We start from the raw sequence: 27,696 nt of genomic DNA, 5'->3' as shown, positions 1-27,696 counted from the left end.
TTCTCTGGTAGGCTTATGCACTAGGCCAAACTTTTGCCTGTTACCCTTCTCCTCCACTGCCAATTCCAGACTTCGTTCCTTTCATCTAGTTGCCCCCTATGCCTGGAATAAATTACCCGAGTTTGTCCTTCAAGCCCCTTCCCTTGTTTAAAAGCAGACTGAAAACCCACCTTTTTGATATAGCTTTCAATCCTTAACCCTACTCCTCTGATGTCATAATGCCTCATTCCACCAATAAGAGCCCACCTCATCAGTGATGTCACAATGGCTTGATTGTCCTGTACTCCCCTCTGCCCTACAATCCAGCCTACTGATTAACTTTTCCCCTTAATTGTATCTATGACATCCTGTTTGTCTGTCTTGCTTGTTTAAATTGAGCAGGGACTGTGTTCTTATTCTTTGTGACTGTGCAGCAATGCGTGTATCTGGTAGCACTATAGAAATAATTAACAGTAGTAGAGGATACCTCTGTTCACCGACAATTTAAGGCCGCTGCATATCTGGAGATCATTACCGAGTCCCTTCGAGAACTAAAGCTAGACCCTCCACAAACCACGTCCTTCCCTTCTGAGTGGGGTCTGGGCTCAACCCACGTCTTTTCCGTGGCTCCTGGACATCCTAGTTATAGAGCTATGGGAGACCCCTGAACCATGTCTAAACTGTTATCCCATGGATTAGGAATTGCAGTAAATGTTTTTGTGCCAAAAGTGGATAGTGCAGAATAGAAATGTAGAAAATAAATAAATTCCCTGGTAACCCAGATTACAAAACACACTTCCCTGCCAAGTTAGGGAGGCATAGGTTTAAAGGATCCACAGGACCACAGAGTGAGCAGGCAGCGCTAGTTCTTAAAGGATATTTAGAAGTAGTCATTGCTACTTTATTTATTCAGTTTACTATACCGTTCTCCCAGGAAAGCTCAGAACAGTTTACATGAGTTTATTCAGGTACTCAAGTATTTTTCCCTGTCTGTCCCAGCAGGCTCACAATCTGTCTAATGTACCTGGGGCAATGGGGGGATTAAGTGGCTTGCCTAGGGTCACAAGGAGCAGTGTGGATTTGAACCCGCAACCCCAGGGTGCTGAGGCTGTAGCTTTAACCACTGCACCACACTCTTCCCCCTACTCTGCTTAGAGCTAAAATGCCAATGACTGTTTCAGTGTATGCTAAGGCATGGGAAACATTTCAGCACCGATGCAGCAGAGAAAGGTTAGAGTAGGGCAAAGCTCTAATCTCATCGATACTGGTGTTCCTTCAAGAGGGCTTTGACAAGGGATTGGCAGTGACTTCCCTGAAAGTTCAAGTAGCAGGGCTCTCGTGCTTTCAGCCAGGTTGAGAAGAGAGCTTTGCCAGCTGCCCATCTGGACTGTCAGGTTCTTGAAAGGCGCTCTGAGACTGCCAATTCGAGTCCCGTTTCCACTGTGTATGAGCCCTTACAGGAAGCCTTCCTCATGGATCCATCAGTTAAAGCACTTGTCTTGGTGATTGTTTCTTCTGCCAGGACATTCTCAGAATTGCAGGCACTGTCATGCAGAGAGCCATTCCTCAGGATCACAGAAGCGGGATTTCTTATCAACCAAGAGGTTAGACTGCCAGGGCCCAGGAAGAAAGACAAGGATGTCCTGAGAGTTCAGATGTCAAAGATGTCCAGAGAGTTCTCTTGTGTAACCTGGAGGTGACTAATGAGTTTATGTCTTGGATCATCTTTTCGTGTTGACCAGTATGGCAAAATGAGGCAGACCCGCTTCCAAGGCCACACTATCTCTAGATGGATATTTAGAGTGATATCCTCTGCTTACATTGGTTATAGCAAAAAGCTGCTTGTCTCATTGGAAGTGCTTTCAACCAGAGGAGTGGCCTTCCCTTTGGATGAATCTTGGGCAGTTCCACCCGTGGAGATTTATATATCAGCAATCTGGTCCTCCCTTCATACTTTCACCAAATTCTACAGGGTGGTCATAGCAGCACAGGAGGATACCACTTTCAGGTCCTCAGTACTATGAGCAGGCTCATCTATCCTACCCTAAAGTTTGGGAACTGCTTAGGTGCGTCCCTATGTGTTCCATCCCTGTTGCACTGGGAAAAGAGATTAAGTTCTTAACTTGATAATATATTTTCCAATTGATAGTTATGGTATGCTGACCCCCCCCCTCCACCCAGCAATTTATCTGATGCGCCTGCTTTGTGACTCAAGCTTAATCATCAGCTCCATAGCTGAGATTTCACTGTCAGTTAGGCTATTGGATTAGGAAGAGACTGTATATAGGGTTACAAGGAAGGAATGGTTAAGCTCCATAAATGTTCAGGCTGTTGATATTTCTTGTTTGACTTGTATTTTACTGAATTCCATGTTCCTCTCAGAGGTTTGTTAATGTGTTAATTACTGTTTCCCCATTGACTGTTTTAACTTCATCTGAGCAGATCAAACCCTGTTTCCAGGAAATTCCCCTGTGTCCCTCCTGTCTTCTGTAGACCGAAGAGGAGTTGAAAAGTTGTGATTGGCATCTTCTGCAATATGGTTGCGAGCACAGATGGATAACCCTATGGTTCAGTATACTATCCTTATCTACTGGAAAAGATATTAAGATAAGAAAATAATCTCTTTTTAAGACTTAACATGTTGTGAGCAGCTTATGAAAGTACTATTAATGCATCTTTCTGGAACATAAGAGTTCTGGAAACGCTGGTGGAAATCGGACTAATAAAACAAGTCATCCAAAATGGACAATATTAATGGTCAGTTGCTATTTAATATATTACCTCAGGCTGTATGTATAATTTGATAACTTTATGTAGCATGTATAATTTTTTGTAACATTTAACTGTATGCAAAATTGTATGTAACAATATGTTGCCCGTAACCCACCTAGAACTCTAATTAATGAGGATTCAGCAGGATATAAGATTGCACATAACCAAAGCCATAAGTTAGACATCTGTATGTTAGCTGTAAATAAACATTTCTCTGAAGTCTGGCAATGATGACACACTTGCCCTCACTGAGAACACTGTTCACTAATGAGAACTTTTTATGTACTCAGAACTACTGAGCCAGACTTGGAGAACATGTCATCATTTAATCCAAGAAAACAGCTGTTATCTTTCTATGATACATTATAACAGTAGTGCTTTTTTTTTTTTTTTTCTCTCTCTCTTAATGCTATGCATCCTAATTCCATGATTTCTGTTTTATTTTACTTTAGGGTTCTATTATTTTCTCCCAGTTTTGAATATCTAAAAGTGTGCTTCTTCCATCTGCAGTTTGGTACTAAGGATTTGAGACCTGCAAATTTTAGAAACACTGCTGTTATGGTATATGAGTCTTATTGTCTACTAGCTCCCTAAATTGGTTCAAGATGAAATACAACAGACAACAATTTGAGTTAAACCAACAATTACTAAAAGAAATCAAGAAAATCATTTCTGGGCGGGCACCGTGCTTGCAGAAAGCAAACTGAGGGGGCAGTAGCAGCTCTCTGGGAAGGAGGAGGGGTTGGAAAACATGATAGACAGTTTTCTGAAAGCAACTTGCTAGTTAGGATATAAAACCCTAGCATTCAGAACCACTAGAATTGTTTTTTATCTGCTTTGCTGTTTTATCATTTTCAGGTGTTTTTGCTCAGTGATCTTTTGAAGGCTCAGTGCTCGAAGATGCAGAAATGGTGGGGCCTCAACCTGGGAGAAGACACAGACTCGCATGGCGGAAGTCTGTTGCTAGCAGGATGAGCCCTTTGGGGACACCTCGCTAGCCAGCCTGCTGGAATTTTTTCAGAGCTCAGAGGTCATCCTCTGCGTAGCTGCTTACATCCCTGATTCGGTCATGAACTTCAGTGCAGGCTGTGTGGGCTCCTTGTCGGCTCAGCCTGGACTAATATTGGGCCGGCTGCATGGTCCTCCCCCACCCCCTTTCATAGCACAGTTTTCAGGGGGTTGAGGTATAGTCCAGCCTTGGTCTGACTGGCAGCCAGACTCTGTGAGGCAGATTTCTTCTCCTTTTGATTCCAGCTTAAAGTAGGCAAACACCACATGGCACAGTGAGTAAGGCTATTGAAGCCTATGGAGAAAATCAGGGGGAGGGGAATCGTTAAAATTAGAATTTGAGGGTTTCTGACCCAGAGCTCAGTTCTCCCACCCCCAAAACCCCTTTCCCTGTGCCACAAGGCTCCCCACTCTCCCCCATCCTATTCAACCTTTTCATGAGCTCTCTTGGAAACATCAAAAGCATAATGTCCTGTGCGGATGACATCTTTCTCCTTATTCCCATAACCAACAATCACTCAGACATCGCCAACAAAATCTCACACAATATTGAAAGAATACAGAACTGGGCAACAACCAATAAACTAAAATTAAACATAACTAAAACCAAAGTCCTATACTTCCATACTGCCCAACAAACAGCAGCAGCAGCAAGCATCACCCTTCGATCGGGCAAGACCCTCCCTTTAGATAAATCCTGGGTTGTATACTGGACTCCACACTTACCATGGAACCTCAAATCTCCATTCTCCGAAAGAAATCCCTCTTCACCTTGAGACAATTAAGGCTAATCAGACCATACTTCCACAAATACCACTGCACCTTAATTGTACAACTGTTGATACTACCACAACTGGACTACTGCAACTCTGTCTACATGGGAATCAACACTGCTCTAATCCATAAACTGCAACTCATCTAAAACACTGCGGTAAGACTAATCTTCAACCTGAGAAAATACAACTCTGTCGCACCCTTTATCAAACAACTGCACTAGCTACCCATCCCATCACGAATAACCTTCAAAATATCATGCATCATACACCGCATATTATATGGAAACTCGGCGACTTCTCTCATCCAGCTCTTCTCAATGGCATGGTCCATATCCCACAGAACCCTCAATACTTCTAAATCTTCCATCCACAAAAAATCTTCAGTACAAACGTGTTTTCCATTCCATGCTTACTTTTTCTAGGAGTAAAAGCTTGGAATGACTTACAGAAACAACCAGAACAGAACCTAGCCACACCATATTCCGAAGGAAACTTAAAACCCATCTATTTGACATTTAATCTCCTGTACCCTCCTTCCCCCCCTATTCCATGTCCTGCCACTCTTCCCCTACCCCCTCCTAACTACCCTCTCTCCCCTTTCTCCTCTCCTTAAGGTCGCCTTGAGCCTGCATAGGTATGAGCGACACACAAATAGAAGATTAGTTTAGACTTTTTCTTTTCTTTTCTTTCAGGGAGATATCCAAGGGCTGTTTTCTCACCTTCCCTCCCCTCCCCCCCCCCCTCCACGATTATTCTGACGGCAGCCATCCTGGATTTTAAAGTTGTTGTTTTTTTACTTTTGCCTCCATCTGCCTGAAAACCCCTTGATTTTGCTTAAAATCAACTGGGATGGACTATTCAGGCCCTTTTACCCCTATATCATGCCAGTTTTGTTCTGTATTGTCAGCTGAAGAGCATTAATGTCTTGAGTTTACAGAAGCCTCAAGCTCAGCCTCCTCGGAGACCTCCAGGGCTGAGGATCCACATGAGGTGTCACCAAGAGAAGACTCCCCTTAGAGCACCCTCTAAACCTGTATTGGCCAAGTGCAGTTGCATGGGGGCCACAGAGCCCAGGAGGACTGGGAGGGGGGTCCCTTCCATTATCAGAGAAACCCTCAGTGCAAGGCTTCACGACTGATTTTATGAGCCTTATGTGGAATGCTTATTTAAACTGCCAAGGGTCCTCAGCGGCTGTTAGTAGTTAACCAGTGGCAGCAGCACATGGGGTTTCACCTGCAACAGATGCCCCAGCCAGATGAGGATGCTGACTTGGACCAGGAGGGTTCAGACTGTCATGGACTGGGAGGATAGCAAATCTGGTTCAATACCACTTTTATTCCAGGATGAAGTTTCCCTGGCAGAGTCTGCTTCCGTGTAGGAGGACAGCAGTTATGAGGTGGTGACGACACTGGATCAAGGGGAAGACTCCACAGTGTGCTGGTTGTTCAGGGTCTCTGCGTTTTTGAGTGTTTCCACCTCAATGCAGGAGTTAAAGCTGGAAGTCTTGTCAGCTGCTTCTCAGTGCTTAGTTATGAGCAGTTCTGTAGCTCAGATCACATTTTTTCCTTCACATCCGGACATCACTAAGCAATCTGATGGCTTTGGCAGTGAACACCAAGATATCTTGTTTTTTTTACAGCTGAAGATCCAAGCTCTAATATGAGGGGTTAGACACAGTCTATCCGTGGCCAGAGAACAAGCTCTTGTATGTGTTTCCCCCGTGAACCATGCTCGGGCAAGTCATTCGCAGGATTGCGATCCATCCTGGCTTGGTAGTCCTCAGACCATGGTATGCAGACCTAGTGCATCTTCAGAGAGATGAAAGCCTTGGACCTCCGGTCAAAATGGTTCTTCTCACTCGGGGGACCGGTCCCTGTCGAGAATCCAGAACACTTTGGGCTTATGGCATGACTCTTGAGCAGGCGGCCCTGACAAGCAAGGATTATTTGGATGTGGTTGTTACCAAGTTGCTCCAGTCCACCTAGAATGTTAGTGCAGGTAATAAATTTATAAAATACCGTACCGGATGGAATCTGGTTATGCAACAGTATAAAAAACCTTTTGGTTGGCTATGAGCAGACATTTACAACTAATATTTGGGGCATACCCTTAAGTTTTCCCCCCGAGTGCCTTATTTTCACTGATCCAGCCTACCTGGGTGCCCAGAGAAGAGGAGAAGCGTTTTTAAAGAGAGCATATATTTTGGGAAGAAAAATATGCTGAATCATTGGACATAAGTCTTCCCCCCCTCCCCCCTCAGTATTTGTTATTGGAGGAACAGACTTCATACCTTGATAGTTCAGAAGTCTTATTCCTATGGGGTTACAGTCCCCAAAATATTATAAAACATTCATGACAGTTTAGGAACCATATACACTTTCCCTGGAGTCCAGAGTCAGATTTCGCATGTATTCTTTACAGAGAAGTAAGATGTAAACAGAGCTCCCCGCAGGGCGGGGGTGGGGTTGTTGGGGTACACTTTTATGGTATAATGACAGAGGGTATAAGAGTACAAACCTCGTGTCGCTTCGGTTTCTATTTATGCTATACATATTTGGAGGCTAATGTAATTTTGGTTGGGTGTATATCGTTATCCTCAATAACAGGTGATATATAACAAATACCCTGTTAGGGAGAGGAAGGGTTTTGTTAGGTATTGGAATTGTTTAGAACAGTGGTTCTTAACCTGGGTTAGACCGAACCCCAGGGGTTCGGTGAGTCAGTCTCGTGGGTTCGGCGGAGGTCAAAACACACCTCCGACTCATATAGCGCTTTGGTCACGTTCAATCATCTTATCAGTTATTCAGTGATTTTGATCAAGACTGATCGTGTACTTGGTTTCTTGATCTATCAATCTGTAACTAACGCCTTGTATACATCAATCAATTCCTGATCAAAATTTGTGATTTAACTGATAGATGATTGAACGTGACTGAAGCGCTTATGATTCGTGATGATACGCCCCGCTTGTCCATAATTGGCTGCAGGTGATCACGCAACATCGCTTGGCATATCTGTGCTGCAGGGGATTTGATGCGCCCAGTAGTCGAATTGTAACTGTTGTGATGGTACGTCGTGTGATACCTATCTTAATATTTTAATCCCTTACTAACTATGTCGAGCAAAATACGAAAGTGGTTGGATGAATATGTACAATATGGATTCACATGTATAACAGAACGTGATGGGAGTCAGCGTCCTAATTGCATGATTTGCAATGCCAAGTTGAGTAATTCTAGTCTAGCTCCGGCAAAACTAAGGGAATAAAGAAGGGTTTGGTGAACACGCATATGAAACTGGTGGGGTACAGAACCACTGGTTTAGAAGGTTCAAAGAAGTAGGAAACTGAGAAATTGTATTTCCATGTTTATTGCATTTCAATAAAAAGATGCCAAAATAAAATACACTACCAGTCACATGATGTAGATCTTACCTGTCCAACTAGTCCTTAGTACCCTATTAAGACCTTGTACAAATAAGCCTGAATCTGCAAAAGGAAAAAGAAGAAATGCGGCATTCTGTCAAATGTAACTTATTTTGTATTACTGGTCTGTGCGTTAACTAATGGAACAGTAATAAGCGTTAAGAAAACTCCAGATTTTTGACTGTTGATTTTATGGTGGCTTGGTAAAATTCTTGGCAGTATGCATTTGCTCTCATTTTTCTCAGTGGTTGATGTACTGATTGAGCAGTGGGTTGTTTTTTTCCCCATATGTGAGGACCAAGCTGTGAATGCGTGTGTGTGTGGCTTTTTTTTCTGGTTTGACAAATTTCTTTAAAACACTTATTGCAGTTAAAATTATTCCCTTTCAAGCAAGGAAAAAACCAAAACGGAAAACAGGAGACTTCAGTAGTTGGAAGCTAAGAACAGTACCGGGCAGAGCTTTGGATTCTTGCCCAGAAATAGCCAAGAAGAAGAAAACCCCCAACAAATTTTTAGATTAAATCAGGTTGGGCAGACTAGATGGACCGTTCGGGTCTTTATCTGCCGTCATCTACTATGTTACTATGTATGTTACAACCATTTTTAGTAATTAATGTTGGAACCCCAGAGTAAAAACACTTTTTTTGCTGATGCAGAATACTCAGCAAAGCAAACCTTGTTGCTTCTTGTTATACAGAATTATGAATTTAAATCATTGTATTTTATATATTGTATTTAATTGTTTATCAATCACTTCAATCAACCAGAGAGTGTGCATTTTTTTTATAGGTTTATTCAGCTGAAACTAGAACGTGCTACCCCAGCTGAGCGTCAGCTTGTATTCAATGAAATTTTACAGGCAGCGTACCAACTAATGGTGGATGTGTTTGGAAATTATGTCATCCAGAAATTCTTTGAGGTATGTGTTCAGTATGGATTCCAGAATTAATCTAATGGCTCCTTTTACAAAGGTGCGTTAGGGCTTTAACGCGCGGAATAGCGCGCGCTAGACCTTAATGCCAGCATTGAGCTGGCGTTAGTTCTAGAAGCGTAGCGCGGGTTTAGCACATGGTAATTTTGTGCGTGTGCTAATTTCTTTAGTGCACCTTAGTAAAAGGAGCCCCAAGTGTGAGCATGTAAATGCAGTAAAGTCAACAGAAGCATAAGCCTACTCGGCCACACCCCACACTTTTTCTATAATAGGCAAGCCTTTGATAATCTCTTGCATATGTTGAATTAAAGTATTTGTTTTTTGAAGAGCAAACATACAGCATGCACTGAAAAGAGCAGGCTGGGGCAACAATATGAGCATTTCAATGGAACAAAAATCCTGAGAACTAATTAATATAAATATTATGGACAATTATAGTGTGCAGTTGGATAGGGACAATGCTCTTAGGGAAATGTGCATGTTTGTTTGATAGGAGCACAATTTCTTTGATTATAAGCAGGATAAATCCTTATTGATGTTGTTACCATTAGAGCCAAACATGGGAAAGCTTCTCCAACTTAGATGAATCCTAAACTTTAGAGAAGTCTATCATGCATATGTCGCTCCCATTTGTTACTGTCAAGCAGAGACTACCTCGGTCTTCATATTTCTGCAAGTCGTTCAGATGTCGCCCTACCTCCTTTCTAAGATGATTTTGTTGTTGTTGTTAATTTAGTGAATTTATTTCAAATCTTGTCCTTTTGCAGATTCCTGGTGTCCTCACATCCTTAAATAGGCTTTTGGCTGCTGTGCATTTTTTTTTGTTTGCAACCACCCTCAGGCCAACTTTTAGGGTGTAAATTTTCACTGTTATGTCATTTGATTTTACTGCAACTGTTTCTTTTTTTTTATACTTTCCACAATAAAGCTCCTGTAAGAGTTTACAATACCTAGGGTTTTACTATATTTTTGTATACACAGATGTCAAATATCTTGGTTGAACAAATGTTTAGCTTTTCTGCATCTGGTCCATCAACAATAGCATTAGAAGAATTGGTCTTCATGGTCCAGGTGGAGATGCATTGGCATCAAGAGTGCATTGATTACACTCAGCATTGATAAGAGGCCATCAGGAGTGTACATCCTCTGACTTCAGACCACAAAAGAGGAAAGAACTGGTCCTCATCTTCATTGTTGAGGGTCTGGGGGGGTTGAATCCTAAATGGAAACCAGGGTACGACATTCAAACCATTAGCATGTCAAAATCATTGTATTCTGGAAGAATTCCCATCAAGAGGACCACTCATCCTCCTCCATACAAGATGAAACATGATAGCCTCTAAGAATCTAAGACCAAGCCTCTGATGCATCCCACATGATTCATTGGAACCTATTGTCCACCACCTATTGTCCTCCACATTTTTGAAATTGGCAGTTTTTGAGCAGTAGCTCATGAAGAAATTCAGTTACAGCTGGAACATTTATTTATTCAATGTGATGCTGCCATTTTGACATCTGTTGATGCATTGAAAAAGTCAGCTGCCCACTGACTGTCTGGAGGAAATACACTTAACACCTCTGGTCTCAGGTTTGAAGTCTGCTGTGCTGATGTTCATCTCCAGTGTATTGTGGTAGAAGCTTCGTTGTGATATAGCAACATAGTAAATGATGACAGATAAAGACCTGCATGGTCCATCCAGTCTGCCCTGCAGTCTTGCACTCATCTAGAAATTATTCATTTTACTTCCTCTATAAGATGTCCTCCCCTTCCCCCCAAGATAAGGAAGATCTGCACTCGAATGATATGAATGTGGTATGAACTATGCATGCTTGCTCCTAATCAATACCATAGAAATCCATCCGGCATCAGCCACATTGTCCCAGTGCCTTAGTCACCATCAAAGCTAACTCTACCCATCGTAAATAAAATTATAGTTGTTGACCTGATGATCTTTCAAATATTGTGTTGATACTATCCTCTCTTATTTAGGGATCCTTTGTGTCCTATGCATTTTTTAACTCGGTCACTGTTTTTGCCTTCACCTCCTCCACAGGGAAGGGCATTCCAGGCATTCACCACCCTCTCCATGAAAAAGTGTTTTCTGGCATTGCTCCTAAGTCACCCTGCAACCTCATATTAAGTCCTCTTGTTTTACTGCTTCTCTGTCTCTAGAAACAATTTGTTTGTAGGTTAAAACCCAAGTATGTAAACTTCTTTATTATGTCCTCTATCCCTTCTTTTCTCTAGGGTATACATATTCAGGTATTCGAGCCTCTTCTCATATGTCTCTTGGTGCAATCCTGATATCGTTTTTGTTGCCGTTCTCTTGACTTCTTCAAGTTTTCTCACATCCTTAGCAAGATATGGCCTCCAGAACTGAACACAATTTTCCAAGTGGGGCTTCACCAGTGACTCGTATGGGACACTAGCACCTCCCTTTTTCTGTTGGCATTTCCTCTCTCTATGCAGCCCAGCATTCTTCTGCCTATATGCAGCATCCACTATCCCCTTCTCTCCTCAAGAGATCCTATGTGCCTGTCTCACACTTTCTTGAATTCAGACAGTCTTTGTTCCACTACCTCCACTAGGAGACCATTCCATGCATCTACCATTTTTTCTGTAAAGAAATATTAACTTCATGCTTTGCCTTCTTTTTTTTTTTTTTTTTTTTTTTTTTTCATCTTTATTCCTTTTTATTTCTTTCAACAAGTGTACAATATTATTACAAGTAATTCACATCACTCACTTGACATTCTTAAGCAATATTATTACACATGTTTTAATTCCCTCCACCCACCTCCCATCCCCTCCCCTATCAACAAAATATTTTATCCAAACATATACATATTTAGACTCTCCCTCCCCCCCATTTTTACAAATTATCCCCTAAGGAAAAAGAATAACCCTTAATCATTACAATATTCAATTAATGGCCTCCACACCTCCTTAAACCTTTTAAAATATCCCCTCTGTACGGCAAGAAATCTTTCCATCTTATATAAATGACAAACTGAGTTCCACCAAAAACTACAATTCAATCTAGAACAGTCTTTCCAATTAGTCGTTATTTGTTGAATTCCCACTCCAGTAAGAATCATCAATAATTTGTTGTTTGCTGCAGATATTTGACTTTTGGCCCTCATACACATTCCAAAAATCACTGTGTCGTAGGATAATGCTACATGATTTTCCATCAATATATTAACTTGATCCCATATTGATATCCAAAATGCCTGAATACATGGACAATAAAATAAAAGATGGTCTAAAGTTCCAATTTCAATTTTACAATGCCAGCATCTATTAGACTTAGAGCAATCTAATTTTTGTAATCTAGTAGGGGTCCAGAATGCTCTATGCAACAAAAAGAACCATGTTTGCCTAATAGATGCCGACATCGTACCTTTAATTCTCCAAGACCAAATACGTGGCCATTGAGATGCATTAATTTGATGCTTAATCTCAATGCTCCAAATATCTCTTAATCCATTTTTTGGTTTCTTATTCAAATAATTAGATATCATTTTATACCACTTTGCGGCCTGGTGTCCCAGAAAATCTGCCTGGAAACATAAGAATTCTAAGCTGTAATGATCATTTAAAGATTTCCATTCAGGGAACCCCACCTGAATAGCCTGCTTCAATTGCAACCACTTATAACTTTGTTTTTTATTCAGACCATATTTATGTTGCAATTGTGAAAAATCAAGCAGCTTACCATTATCAATTACTTCCGTTAAGGATCTTATACCTGCTTTAATCCAATCCTTCCAGACAATCTTAAACCCGCCTATTTGTATCTTGGAGTTTACCCAAATAGTCTGCTGTTTCGATTTTAAAATAGAATCACTAGTTAATTTATCTACAAATCTTAATGTTTTCCAAGTATCCATTAATACTCTATTGTCTTTACGTATTCTAGGCACTTTTATACCAAGCAGAAGATCAAGCCTAAGTGGAAAAATAAGTGATCTCTCCACCCTTAACCACTCTGGTAATTGTTCCAAAAGCTCTGGGAGGACCCAATACATACCTTGGCGCATGATATAGGCCTGATGATACCTATAAAAATTGGGAAAATTTACCCCACCCTCCTCAATTGGTCTTTGCAAAGACACTAGAGCCACTCTTGCAATTTTACCCAGCCAAATAAATTTAACCAGAATACTATTTAATTTTTTATAAAAAGACCCCTGAAAAAACACTGGTATCATTCCCAATTGATAGCAAACTACAGGCAAAATCATCATTTTAACAGTTTGAACTCTTCCCCACCATGACAAATGTAAAGGATTCCATTGCTCACATAACTCTGTTACTTTTTGTAATAAAAATTTTTCGTTTATTCTCATTGTCTCTTCAAGTGTTTTATTCAACCAAATACCTAAGTATTTTATACCATCCTCTTTCCAAATAAAAGGGAAAGAATCAAGTATACCTTTTGTACAATGCACATTTAAAGGTAAAATTTCTGATTTATTCCAATTTATTTTGTATCCTGAGAATTTTCCAAATGTATCTATTATCTCCAGTAGACATGGAATTGTTGTTTCCGGATTCCTCAAATGAAGCAATATATCATCTGCATAAGCGGATACTTTATATTCCACTCCAGCACATGGAATACCCTCTATGTCCTTTGCCTGTTGAATAGCTAACAACAAGGGTTCAAGAACTATATCAAAGAGCAAAGGAGATAATGGACAACCCTGTCTAACTCCCCTCTGCAATTTAAAAGCATCTGAAAAATTATTATTTATGTATAAACGAGCAGTTGGGGAGCTATACAGTGCTTGAATCATTTGTATAAATCCGGATCCAATACCAAACCATTCCATAGCTTGATACATGAAATTCCATTCTACACGATCAAAAGCCTTCTCAGCATCTAGTGATACTGAAAAAGCCGGATCATTAATTTGTCTTGTTAAATAATACATCTGAAATGCCAGTCTAGTATTATTTGAAGAGTGTCTTTGAGCAACAAATCCAGTTTGATTTATTCCTATTATATGCGGAAGAGCTTTAGTCAATCTTAATGCTAAAATCTTAGCTAATATTTTACCATCTACATTTATTAAAGATATAGGCCTGTAATTTGACACCAATGTTGGATCTTTATTTGGCTTTGGCAAAACAATAGTTAAAGATTCTGCCATAGTGCCTGATATACAACCTTTATTCAGTTGGTCCTGATATAGTTTTAATAAATATGGTAAAAGGGAAATTTGAAATTCTTTATAAAACTCCACTGTAAATCCATCTCCACCTGGAGCGGTCCCAACTCTAAGGGATTTCAATGCCATTTGTAACTCTTTTAATGATATAGGTTTATCTAAACTTCCTTTTATATGATCAGGAACCTTAGGTCCTTTAACTAAACTCAAAAAATCCAACCCATCTTTCTCTTTATCTAAATAAGACTCAGAAGAATACAGTGACTTATAATATTTTAAAAATTGTTTTAATATATTTCCAATTTGAGAATGAGAATGTCCTAATTCATCCTTAATTATGCTTATTTTCTCCTTTCTTTTCTTTGCTTTTAAATAATTTGCCAATAATCTTCCAGCCTTATTTGCACTACCATAATACATCGTTTGCTGAGCAAAAATATCTTTCCTTACTAATCCAGAGGAAATTTCATTATATTCACATTTTTTTTTTAACAATAATTGAAATGTCTCTTGTTCCCATTTATTAACCAATTTTAATTCCAAATTTTTAATTTCTTTTTCCAAATTTGCAAATTGCTTTCTTATCTGTTTCTTTTTATACGCAGAATATGATATAATTTGTCCTCTCATAGTTGCTTTGAAAGCATCCCATAATATTCCAATCGACATTTCCTCTAGGTCATTAAGTCTGAAATATTCATTCATTTTTATCTGAAATTCAGTGCAAAATTTAGAATCAGCAAGCAAAGTATTATCAAACCTCCATACAGGTTTGGAATTATCTTGATCTAATAAGTTAACTTCTATCCACACACCACCATGATCAGATATTACTATTGGTTCTATGTCAGCTTTTACAACTTGCTGTACAATCTGATCTGAAACAAATATATAATCAATTCTTGAAAACGATTGATGAACATGTGAACAAAATGTAAATTCCCGATCATTAAAATGAAGAATACGCCATATATCTTTCAAATTACATGCTTGTATCAAATTTTCTAATCCCATTGATTTCATAATTCTACTAGGCTTTTTATCCATTATTGGATCTATAACAGCATTGAAATCCCCAGCCACCACTAAATTAGTAGTAGCCAGTGGTAAAACTAATTGTTGTAGAGATTTAAAGAATTCACTTTGATTCGAATTAGGTGCATATATATTTAGTAACGCCATTGTATTACTGCCCATGCTCATGTCAACAAGTACCCACCTTCCTTGAGGATCTGCCTTTACCATATTAAATGTTGCTGAACATTTTTTATTAATCAATATTGCTACTCCTGCCTTCTTTTTTACCGCTGGTGCAAATAAACATTGTTTTATCCACTTATCTGTCAGCTTCATAGACTCTGTTCCAGACAAATGTGTCTCTTGCAAGAAACATATATCTATATTTTGTTGTTTAATATATTCCAATACCTTTTTCCTTTTTATAGGGTGATTAAGGCCATTTACATTCAAAGAAAAAATTTTAAAACCCATTTTACAAATAAAATATAAAATACATATATAATCCACTCAAACATAAAATATACATTTTTTCTTTTTCCTTAAACCAATATATGAGTCTCCCTCCCTCCCCTCTTTCCCCATCCCCCCTATTCCCATCCCCCACCCTCCCCTCCCCTAACACAAATGCAAACTTCGAAACGCACATATTACTGAGCAAAAATAAACTCCCCACAGGCAATAACATACTCATTTTTCTTTCTCTAATCTTTCAAACAACCAACACTAAATTATCCTGCAGTCAATCCATTCTTCAATACCCTAAATACCTATATTTACTATAATTCTTTATTATATACTTCCCCTCTCATTCAAATTTCCAAACATTCTTCCATCCTATACCTCTAATATATTTATAAAAGTATATACCCAATATTTTGGAAACCATTTCTTACAATATATACCCCCCCAAGATTAATATTATTATTTTATTATTTTTTTTTTTTTAACCTAAGTTTCTCACAACTTCAATGGAACATACATCACTCCATCCTATAATATTCATTTTTTTTTTTTTTTAACCTTACATCAAAAGAAGGATCAAACATTTCAACCAAGCAGACCTCATATTTTTTAAAACTCTCATTAATTTTCATTGCATCTTCAATCTATTACAGTCTATTCTCCATTCTGCACAACTGTAACACTTGTACATCTTCATCCTGCTGTTTCAGTCTCTTATTCCATCTTCTTGCAGATTGCTATTTCATCTTTCTCCAATAAAGTATTTTTGCAACATCATCCTTATATCTCAGTCAATTTCAGATGCAAATTGTAAATCTAAATAATGCTCAAGTCATTTCCATCAGTCCATCTTCACATCTTCTTCTCTTTACATCAATAGTCTTTTGTATTTTTCATCTTATTATATTCTAAGTTCCCACATTTCTCCAATGCAGCATTTATGTGTCCTCATATTATCTCAGTCACGCTCAAATGCAAATTATAAATTCACATTAAGAAACCATCCAAATCTTATAATTGTTCCTCATATTTTCTTCACTTCCTATATGCTCCATCCCTCTTCTTACCTTGTCAAAATCTTCTTTTCTTCTTTTCTTATTGTCTCTTTAAAATTTTTCATTTCTTTTCTTTAAATCTTGTTTGAAATGTTGATCCCCCTTAAACCTAACTGCAACAATTTTCTAGAAAATATTTTCTCCTTTTCTATTTTTTTTCCACTTTTTCCTTCTTTATAAAATATCTTTCAATTTTCACTCAAAAATATAAACCAAAAATAATCTAAGTATATTATTTATTACATTTTCTAAATAATTTCATGAAACCATAGGCAAATTATATTGATCTAGAAATTCCTGTAATTTGCCTGCTTCTTCAAAATTATAAGTTTTATTCTCATAAGTTACCCTCATAATAGCAGGGTATATCAATCCATATCTTGCTCCCATTGCTCTCAGTTTAGGTCTTAAATCCAAAAGCTGTTTTCTTTTGTAAGCTGTAGCTTTTGCAAAGTCAGGTACTATAAAGATCTTAGAATCCTGGCATTTAAGATCCTTGTTTGTTTTAGCCAGCTTTATAATCTCTACCACCTGCTGATGTCTTAGCAGCTTAAAGATTATTGGACGGGGACCCTTCTGACTATTTGATCTTTTCATCGGTATCCGATGTGCTCTTTCTATCTCCAAAGGAAAAGAACTTTTAAATGGCAAGATCTTTGGGATAAAATTAGTCACAAATTGAATAGGATCATTCTGCTCAATCCCCTCAGGTATCCCAATCAGACGCAAATTATTCCTTCTTTCACGATTTGATAAGTCTTCAAAATCCTTTTTCAACGCCTCTATTTCTCTGTGATCTTTTTTACACACCAGCATCTCTGCCTCAGATTTCTCAGCATGCTTTTCTAACTGCTCAATTTTGAAGTCAACTGCCTGCATTCTATTTGTCAGACTCTCTATTTCCTTCTTCACATCTTTTATATTTTTAGCGTTATCACTTACTATTTCTTTAATTTTCTGAAGTTCATTCATCAAATCACTGTTATCAATTTCTTCCTGAGGCAAAGGGACCGCTGTCGGGGATACCGAATCAATTTTTGTTCTTTTTTTACTTCCTGCTCCTGAATTCACCGGATTACTTTTACTAGTTTTACCCGAAGCCATTTCTTACTTCAATTCTCTCTTTTCCTTCACTTTTCTTTAATTTTAACTGCCAAAATCTTAATAAAATTTGCCTGTCACAACAGAGCTAATCCTCTACCCAGCCATCTTCGTGCGCTGCAAAGTTCTGTGCCTTCTTATTTCAAAGTTTTCCTTCAAGCTCACCTTCTGTACTTTAATGTCACAGAGAGATTTAAAAGTCTCAATCATATCCTCTCTCTCACACCTTTCTTCCAGCGTATACATATTGAGATCTATGTCTATCCCCATATGTTTCATGACAGAGACCACTAACCATTTTGAAGTGGCCCTCTGAAACATCTCCATACTATTTGTCTTTTGAAGGTGTGGTTTCCAGAAATGCACACAGTATTCTAAATGGGGGCCTCCCCAGAATCTTATACAATGGCACTATCACCTCCCTTTTTTTTTTTGTCCTATTGGCCATTCCTCTCCCTATGCACCTGAACATCCTTATGGCTTACTGGCATTCTGTACCGTGCCATGGAGAAATTTTCTTCCAGGATAAAATTAAGGTGGCAGCTGCTTTACTTAGAGTACATGGATGGCCATTAAATCCTTCTCCTTGCTTACTTCAGATCTAGCCTTCTTTTCTTGTAGGAGGTAGTGGGGTGAAGGGCAAAGGAGATGTATGTATCCTGCTTCTTCTTGATCTTCCCAAATACAACATAGATTTGCTCTCATCCAGGATGGTGGAAGCCAAGAAATCCCAACCAGCTTTGTGGTCAAGACTAGGAACTGGGGTTGACTGCCTTCGCATCTTAAATGATGCAGGGCGGGCCGGCCTAGCAAAAGCTCCGAGGCTGCCTGATGAAACCGCGGCTAAAGCTAAACTAAAGCTAGCGGATGCAGGACAGGAGGAGCAGGGAAGGGGTACTGCTGGACAGTGGGGAGGTAAAAGGAAGAGAGAACATGGACAGGGGTGAGGTAAAAGGAAGGGAGAAGAGGTATTGTTGGACAGGGGGAGCAAGGAAGGGGTACTTCTGGACATGGGAGGTAAAAGGAAGGGAGAATAGGTGCTGCTGGACAGAGGAGAAGGGGTACTGCTGGACAGGGGGAGCAGGGAAGGGAAGAGGAAAATGAAGGGAGTAGAGGTGCTGCTGGACCTGGCAGAAAGGGAGGGAAAGGAAAGGTGCTATACACTGGAGGTGAAGGTGAGATGGTGCATGGGGAGAGAGCATGTTGGGTTGGGGGGTGGGAAAGAGGGATGCCACTGAGGGAAGAGACAATGACAGAGAAAGTGTGCAGGAGGCAGAAAGTATTGGACGTGGAGAGGGTGAGATGGATGGGGAGGACAGAAAGGAGGGGAGGAGAAATGTTACAATGGGGAAGTGAGAGAGGGCAGAGAGTGAAAAGTTGGACTCATGTAGGGAGGGCGAGATAGCTGTTGATTCGGGGAGGGAAGGAGGACCAAAGGAGAAGCATGCAGGAGGTCCTGGAAAGAGTTAAAAGCACAGAAAAATAAAGTCACCAGACAACAAAGGTAGGGAAAATGATTTTATTTTCCATACAGTGATTGAAATGTGTCAGTTTTGAGAAAGGAAAGATGTTAAACTTTAATTGTGAGGGCCGCAGAAAAAAATAGGGTACTTGGAGGGCTTCAGAAAAAAAAGTTAGTGTCTTATTAAAGAAATGACAATTTTGAATGAGGTAAAAACTCTTATTCTAGCACCTGTTAATGTAACGGGCTTAAAGACTAGTTTCAAATAATGCTCAAAAACAGATGCATCCAGATTGAGCTGTGGAACCTATGTTGATAACACTCCACTTTCTAGGATTATGTTCTATCCAGGAGGAAATTTCCTGGAATTAGCATAGTCTGATACACTTATATAGTTTTTTATAATCCGCTTTTATCAAGACAAAGAACAAAAGAAACCATACATAATATGAAAAATGAGCAAAAAAACACATACAAATAAGAAAAGGCTTTTAGAGTTTGGTTAGCCAACAACATTATATGTACTATTACAGACCAACAATCAGGTGGCGAGTGCATTCTCTCAGTAAATGGGAAGGAACAGGATCTTACCTTCTGCTTTTGGGAAACTGTCAGAACGTGGAACAGGATAGCCCTTAAAGCTATGTACCTACCAAGAAGGAACAGTGCTCTGGCAAGTGAATCACATACTTCAGTCACATAAATGGTCCCTGAGTGACAAACATCTATTTTATTTCTGTTCTAGAATACAGACACACAGCAAGCTCTCCTTTGATGCCTCGTTACTGGATTGGAAAGAGGGTATTTAGCACAAGCGTCTTGCAGTACCCCTAATAACTAAGACTCTCTTGGAACTCAAATGAGACTAAAGAATCATGATTCTCATAGCTCTCTTTTGGCTGAAACATATGGTTATGTCTTCTGGAACATTCTGTAAAAAGACCCATAAGACTGGGGAATTCTCCATGCCTGATTGATCAGTCTCATAAGAACATAAGAAATGCCTTCACCGAATCAGATCCTTGGTCCATCCAGTCCGGTGATCCGCACACGCGGAGGCCCAACTAGGTGCTTCATAATGAGACCTTGTTTACCTGTATCCCTCAATGTGATTTGCAAGGAGGTATGCATCCAACTTGCCCTTGAATCCTATAATGGAGGTCTCCGTCACAACGCCCTCCGGGAGAGCGTTCCAAGCGTCCACCACTCGCTGTGCGAAACAGAACTTCCTGGCATTTGTCCTGGGCCTGTCGCCTCTCAACTTCAGTACATGACCTCTCGTCCGAGTCACATTTGACAACGTGAATAACGATACATCTTGCTGGATTTTATCTAGTCCTTTTAGTATTTTAAACGTCTCTATCATATCTCCACGCATTCTTCTTTTCTCCAGAGTGAACAAGCTCAGTTTTCTGAGGCGTTCTTTGTAGCTCAAATTTCCCATACCTTTTACTAGCTTTGTAGCTCGCCTTTGTACCCTTTCCAGCAGGGTTATATCCTTTTTTAGGTAGGGAGACCAATGTTGGATACAATACTCCAGGTGTGGCCTGACCATTGCTCTGTAAAGCGGCATTATGACGTTAGCCGATCTACTTGTGATTCCCTTCTTGATCATGCCCAACATCCTGTTCGCTTTCATGGAACCCTGTTGCATCCCAGCATCAAGTCTTTCGCCTTCACAGTTTGGGTAGTCGTGGACTCCCTGAATCTGCCTAACGGTTTATTGTAAGTAATTTGGACTCCACTGTAAGATCTTAGTAAATGGAATAGGTTTGTCTGGTATGACAGAAAAACCCTAGATTCCCTTTTCCAGTCCCAAACAAAAACTGCTCGAAAACCTTCTACATTTACATGAGTCAGGTTTGAAAACTAAGAGTATATCTTAGTGTAGTTGGTGCATACCACTTCCATATAGAGAAGGTAAACCCATCTCAGCACATTCATTAGTTCGTTTTATGCCATCAGGTTGCCTTTAGTGTCATGGGATCTCAATATTGTTTTAACCCAGCTAATCAAAGCTTTTGAGCTACTTGGACACCTGTGAATCGGAAGAACCTGACCTGGGAAGACTTGCTTTTCCTTGATGATGTTAAATTCAGCAAGCAGAATAGAGATCAATCAAATTTCAGTTATGGCACCAAAACCAGCCCAGAATCCTTATTTGGTTCAGCCAAAAGGTCATTTTAATATTCGCAAAGATAAGAAAAAGAAATCCCGGAAGGGTGTATATACCACAGAACAATGCTATAATATCAGAGCAATGTATTCAAATTACAAAGTTCTATGGTATATTCTTATCTTTGAGATTTACTTTTGAATCCCGTTGTTTATTGGTTGTAGCTCTCCATTTTATTTATTTATTAATTTTTTTTCATCTTAATATTCGTCCATATTGGAAGATGAAAATTTGTGCACTGTCCCATATATATATATATATATATATATATATATATATATATATAAAGAGAGAGAGAAAGCTTTTCAAAAGCTATTGGATTCATCTAAGAGAAGCTCTCACGCACAAACATTGCTTATCAGTGAGGACCAAATCCTGCTCTCCGTGGAGAACACCTAGTACAAGAAAGTAACTTGTTTTACGCTTTAGTCAAAATATGGTTTAGTAGGCAGAACCCTACAAGTAGGCAAACCACACACATTTCGGCATATACTGCTGACAGCAATAGAATCCAGTGAGAATTTGCTTGTATTTTCCGTGCTTGTTAAAAAATATGAGTTTGAGGTGTTTCAGGACTCTGAAGGTGAGTGCTTAAGGCCCTGTTTATTCTGTATCTGTGCTGAAATCTTCCTTCCTTTCGGGGCTGCTGGTTGCCACAGCTGAATTTATTTTTAAGAGATTGACTCTTTACTCCTTTTCTCCCTCCTCTGGGCTTCAGCCAACCTCTGAGCTAAGGGCAAAATGAAAGTTTTATTCCTAACTACTTCCACTCCACCCCCCCCCCCCCTTAATATTTAGTGCTGTGAAACTTTACATACTTATGGGCTAATTTTAAAATTTGGTACCTCCTATAGAGATGCAGTGGTGGGGTGCATGTAGCCCCGGTTCTACAGTAGCACTTAGGCATACCTAAGCCGTTATGGAATACTAAAATAAAGGCTCATTGGCGCTCAAACTTTGGCAGACCCACTTAACATAGAAACACGATGGCAGATAAAGGCCAAATGGCCCATCCAGTCTGCCCATCCGCAGTAACCATTATCTCTTCCTCTCTCTGAATCCCACGTGACTATCCCAGGCTTTATTTAAATCAGACAGTCTCTACCAGGAGTCTGTTCCACTTATCTACCACCCTTTCTGTAAAAAGGTATTTCCTTAGATTACTCCTGAACCTATTGCCTCTTAACTTCATCCTATGCCCTCTCATTCCAGAGCTTCCTTTCAAATGAAAGAGACTTGACTCGTGCATTTACATCATGTAGGTATTTAAACATCTCTATCGTATCTCCCCTCTCTCACCTTTCCTCCAAAGTATACAGATTGAGATCTTTAAGTCTGTCCCCATATGCCTCATGACGAGGACCACGTGCCATTTTAGTAATCTTCCTCTGGACCGACTCCATCCTTTTTATATCTTTTTGAAGATGCAGTCTCCAAGATTGTACACAATATTATAAACGAGGTCTCGCCAGAGTCTTATACAGGGGCATCAATACCTCTTTTTTCCTACTGGTCATACCTCTTCCTAAGCACACTAGCATCCTTCTAGCTTTCGCCATCACCTTTACAACCTGTTGGGCCACCTTAAGATCATCACATATAATCATGCCCAAGTCCCACTCTTCTGTCGTGCACATAAGTTGTTCACCCCCTAAACTGTACAGTTCCTTTGGGTTTTTGCAGCCCAAATGCATGAACTTGCATGTCTTAGCATTAAATTTTAGCTGCCAAATTTCAGACCATTTTTCATGCTTTACAAGGTCTTTCTACCTGTTATTCACACCATCCTGGGTGTCTACTCTATTGCAGATTTTGGTATCATCCGCAGTTCAATAGCTGGTATTAGCAAGGTGCACTTAGTTGTACCAACTATGTGTGTAACTAGTAATATTCTATAAGTTGCACATATTGCATGGCAAATATGGTAAGCACATACAGTACTCCCCCCAAATTTGAGGAACCCCCGCGAATTTCAAAAAACCGCAAGGCAGGAGAGGGCAGCTGGAGCGCTGGTGGAAGAAGAAAATCACTCACGGACTGCTCCAACCGCCTCTTCCTATAGTAAAGTCAGGCTACACCAATCAGGAGCTACTTTGACACGCAGCTCCTGATTGGTATAGCCTAACTTTACTACAAGAAAAAGCGGTCAGAGCAGACCGCGAATGAGCTTAGTCCACGAATTCGCGGGGGAACACTGTACTTTATAGGTTAGCGCCTAGCACTTACATGCATAAATGCCTACTATTGCCTATGATGTGCGCAAGTGCAAGTATTCTATAATCTATATGCATATTAGTTGCCTGAAATTAGGCATTGTTCTCTTAATGTTTGGTGTAAGTTCGCTGGGATTTCTCAATGCAACTGGGCCCTGATGTTTGATGTAGAATAAAAGCACAGGAACACATAGCGGACAGATACACTTTCTAGGGTGGCTTTCACAAGTGCTAAAGAGATTCCTGATGAAGGCTGTTTAGCTGAAATGTAGGCCTGTGTCAAGTCTTCTTGAATTCAATAAAGCTCTTTTGAACTCCACTTTATCAGTTTCACTGTAATGTAATGTAATTTATTTCTTATATACCGCTAAACTCCGTTAGGATTCTTAGCGGTTTACAGAAAAATAGACAATAGGGTGCATTAAAATTATAAGTAAAATAGGTACTTAGAAATTCCCTTACTGTCCCGAAGGCTCACAATCTAACTAAAGTACCAGGAAAAATGACAATTAGTAGAGTAATGAAGAAATAAAATAGAGATAGATGAGAAAAATAAGAAAATAAACATTCTAATAAGACTACAATGAACTAAAGGATTTTGAAAGGTTGAAAAAAGAGGGGAGATGGGAAATAGAAGCAGAAGGGAGAACCGTTGAAACTGTAGGTTCCTGTGCTGCTGTTGATTGTGAAGATTAGTTGAGTTGGGGGTTTTTGTTTTGGGTTTTTTTCATTTTTTTTTTAGTTTAAATTTTTTATTCATTTTCATACATCTACAAGTGTAACATAGAAATTTAAAACGATCTCATAAAACAGACACTTGAATTCCTTTCATGTACCACTGTAAATACAATATATTATTCTGTATTTATGAACAATAATAACTGAAATATATGTATTACCTAATATGTATAAAAATTATTAAAATTTAAACCCCCTCCTTTCCCTCCCCTCCCAATACACATAACAATTATAATAAAAATCTTTTTTTCATTTTTGATGTTTGTAAAATAAAATCAGCCAGGATATTGAACGTATATATGCAGCATTTCTCGGGCATGTGCTTTAAGTTTGTTGCACAGTGAGATGATCTTGTTCCTGCCTTACTGTTCTCATACAGATGAAGGTTTCCTTTTATATTTTGCTAATGTCTACCTTTTCCTTCCAGTTTGGCAGCCTGGAACAGAAACTGGCCTTGGCGGAGCGTATACGTGGTCATGTTTTGTCTCTGGCTTTGCAGATGTATGGTTGTAGGGTTATCCAGAAGGCTCTTGAGTTTATTCCTCCAGACCAGCAGGTCATCGTAAGTTGCCCATATAATTTTCTTTTCAAAATCGGACAGCAGCTTTCCAGTAATACAAAAGACTGCAGGTGTAATAGAGTGCTAAGAGCTGATCTTGAAGCCTGACATGCTTTTACCATACAGTGCCCCAATGTGTTGAAACAGTTATTTGAAACAGTTATTTTAACCACTTAATGATCTGCTAGAAAAGATAGGTCTGGTTTTAGTTTTACAAAATTAATTAGTTCAAAATGACCAGTTTGATTTCTGTTAGGTTTGAAATGGTGGTCTTTATGTAGTTTTTTTATCAGTTGTTTAAATATAGCAATGATGCCTGTAACAAACAGTGAAGTTGTTTTTTGGTTTTTTAAAAAATTCTTTATTCCTTTTATAATTCACAACAAGTGAACAGCAAAATAGTAAACAATATATAAGACAAAATCACTTGAAAATAAGTTGTTTCTGGTCAAATAGCTTTGGACATCATTTAATTCAGGCCTTTTTTTAATTGAGATTAGTGTCATTCTTAAAATAGATATGGAACTAAATTTCCTAAAATATTTGATTTATAGTTGCCTCCTGGGTCTCCTTTGTTCGAGCATTTCTTTCTTTTTTTACATTATTTTTATAAACTGCATGACCAGCTAAAAAATACAACACTTGTGGATTGCTGTTGCCCTGAGGGAGCCACTAGACCACTAGAAGATTTAAAGATTAGGCCCAGGGAGAGTCTTTGGATAGTGGGTAGAAGGTGGTGATGGGTGGGTGCTGAGTGATCATGAAGAAGCGGAGGGAAGACAGTTTCAGCCAAAAATGCACTGGCAATGTTGGCTGAAACACAGTCGGTCTTGGTACCGAAACTGAAATTGTTTGCCGCTAGGTTGAAAGATCAGTAACCTCAACATAAGCCTCCATAGAAAGTTTCAGCCTCTCTGTGTCTAATCCTATCAAATTTCTAGATAATCTTTTGGTTGGGTAATGCCTTTTTTCTTTTTTTTTAAATAATTTCTTTATTCATTTTTAAACTTACATCAAGTGTACAGTAAATACAGGAAAGCTAGGGACCTCCCTCCACTTCAAAATCACTGAGCTCTGGAACAACCTTACCTCCCCTCTTCGGAACTTGAGCTCTCTCCAAGTTTTCCGCAAACATCTGAAAACCTGGCTTTTCTCAAAAAATGTAAGTCTCCCTCCAACTTAGGAATCAAGGAAACTCTTATATCTTGGCATCCCAAGTCCTGTAAATTTTCTTCACACTTCTACCTCTAACCCTCTGTTGTAGTTCCTTCCTATTTCTCCTACTGTAAACCGCGTCGAGCTCTAGGAACGTGGAGATGATGCGGTATACAAACCTAAGGATTAGATTAGATTAGATTAAATATCAACCAAATATAATACAACATCACTTGAAAAATTTTCAATATCATACACCAAGAAGATTTAACCCCACCCCCCTCCCAAATTCATATACAACTAATATATACCACATAAAAATAATATCTTACGACAATCATCTATATATTCTTAATGGAAAAACAAGAAATCCCCCCCCCCCCAAATCCACATGTGTATTAAGATTGGGAAAAGTGTAACTTATTCATTACTATAATTTAATAAAGGTCCCCACACATCCTTAAATTTATTATAATAACCTTTTTGAACAGCCAATGCTCTTTCCATTTTATACACATGACAAACTGAAGACCACCAAAAACAATAATTCAGTCTTCTACAGTCCTTCCAATTATGTGTTATTTGTTGGATGGCAACTCCTGTTAATATCAATAAAAGCTTGTTATTATTAGCAGATATTTGACATTTAGCTCTCATAGACATGCCAAATAAAATTGTGTCATATGACAATGCTACATGGTTCTCTAACAAACAATTTATTTGATCCCAAATAGACTCCCAAAAAGCCTTAATGAATGGACAATAAAACAATAAATGATCTAAAGTTCCAGCTTCAAGATGACAATGCCAACATCTATTAGACTTAGAGCAATCCAATTTTTGTAAACGAACAGGGGTCCAGAGTGCTCTATGCAACAGGAAAAACCATGTTTGCCTCATAGATGCAGACATTGTACACTTCATGCCTTTCAAAAACTTTAGAAATACCACCTGAAACCCTATTTGCTTTTCAAAGATCTTTTGGCAAATAGTACTTCTTTAGCACTCTCCAGACCAGTAGAGGTTAACTTTACGAATGGGTATATATCTAATCATGACCAGCAGGTGGAGACTGAAAACAAAACTTTGGGACAGTATATCCTAGCCCCTCCTCTCTATTTCCCTCAGTCTGTCTTCTTTCAGTCTCCAGCAGGTGTTGAGTGATCTGTACCCATCTCCCTTGGTAGGGCTGTTGGAATTTGTTTAGGGGGTTTATTGTCCCTGTTTTTAGCCGGACGGAGCTTGGGCGGACTCTGTTTGGGGGTTCGTCCGACCTCGGGGGTGTTAAACCCGGCGGGTCAGAGCGGGGTCCCTCCCCCCACTTCCTCCACCTCCCCACATTTTTTTAGAGGAGCCTCAGCAGTAAGCCTTGCCCCCTAAGTCAAGCAAGGCATATTGCTTCGAGAGCCTGTGGAGTCTGTTCTGTAAAAAAAAAAAAAAAAAAAAAAAAATCCTGAGGTAGTGCTGGTCTGAAGGGTTGTTTCCCTTTAAGAAAACTGTATTTTACTGTATTTTTTCATGTAACCAGCACTTTTTTTTATAGCTAGGTCGCGTATGGAGCAATTGTGCCCTTCTCCGGGGGAGTAGGACACAATTTTAGTCCAGCCGCGAGGCACTCGCGGCCGGCCTGAACTCGGCGGTTTGGGTCGGTGAGGTGGTGGAGCTCCGTCGGCAGCGGCTGTAGGCG

General features: G+C 39.4%; 1 protein-coding gene and 1 non-coding gene across 17 annotated transcripts in view; both read left to right on the top strand.

The window, feature by feature from the left end:
• PUM1 (pumilio RNA binding family member 1) overlaps positions 1-27,696 on the top strand; it is a 235,689-nt gene that overhangs the window by 169,462 nt on the left and 38,531 nt on the right. For all 16 annotated transcript variants that reach the window (XM_033955218.1, XM_033955226.1, XM_033955225.1 and 13 more), the window contains 2 exons: positions 8,749-8,878; positions 24,723-24,857. In XM_033955218.1, coding sequence (XP_033811109.1) covers positions 8,749-8,878; positions 24,723-24,857 — 265 coding nt within the window. The remainder of the gene's footprint in view (positions 1-8,748; positions 8,879-24,722; positions 24,858-27,696) is intronic.
• Positions 2,972-3,056, top strand: LOC117366274. The gene has a single exon (XR_004540546.1). It is a non-coding gene; the product is annotated as a small nucleolar RNA SNORD103/SNORD85 (small nucleolar RNA).

The sequence above is a fragment of the Geotrypetes seraphini genome, chromosome 8 (genome assembly GCF_902459505.1).
Source record: "Geotrypetes seraphini chromosome 8, aGeoSer1.1, whole genome shotgun sequence".
NCBI lineage: Eukaryota > Metazoa > Chordata > Amphibia > Gymnophiona > Dermophiidae > Geotrypetes > Geotrypetes seraphini.
This window is presented reverse-complemented; position numbering and strand designations above follow the sequence as displayed.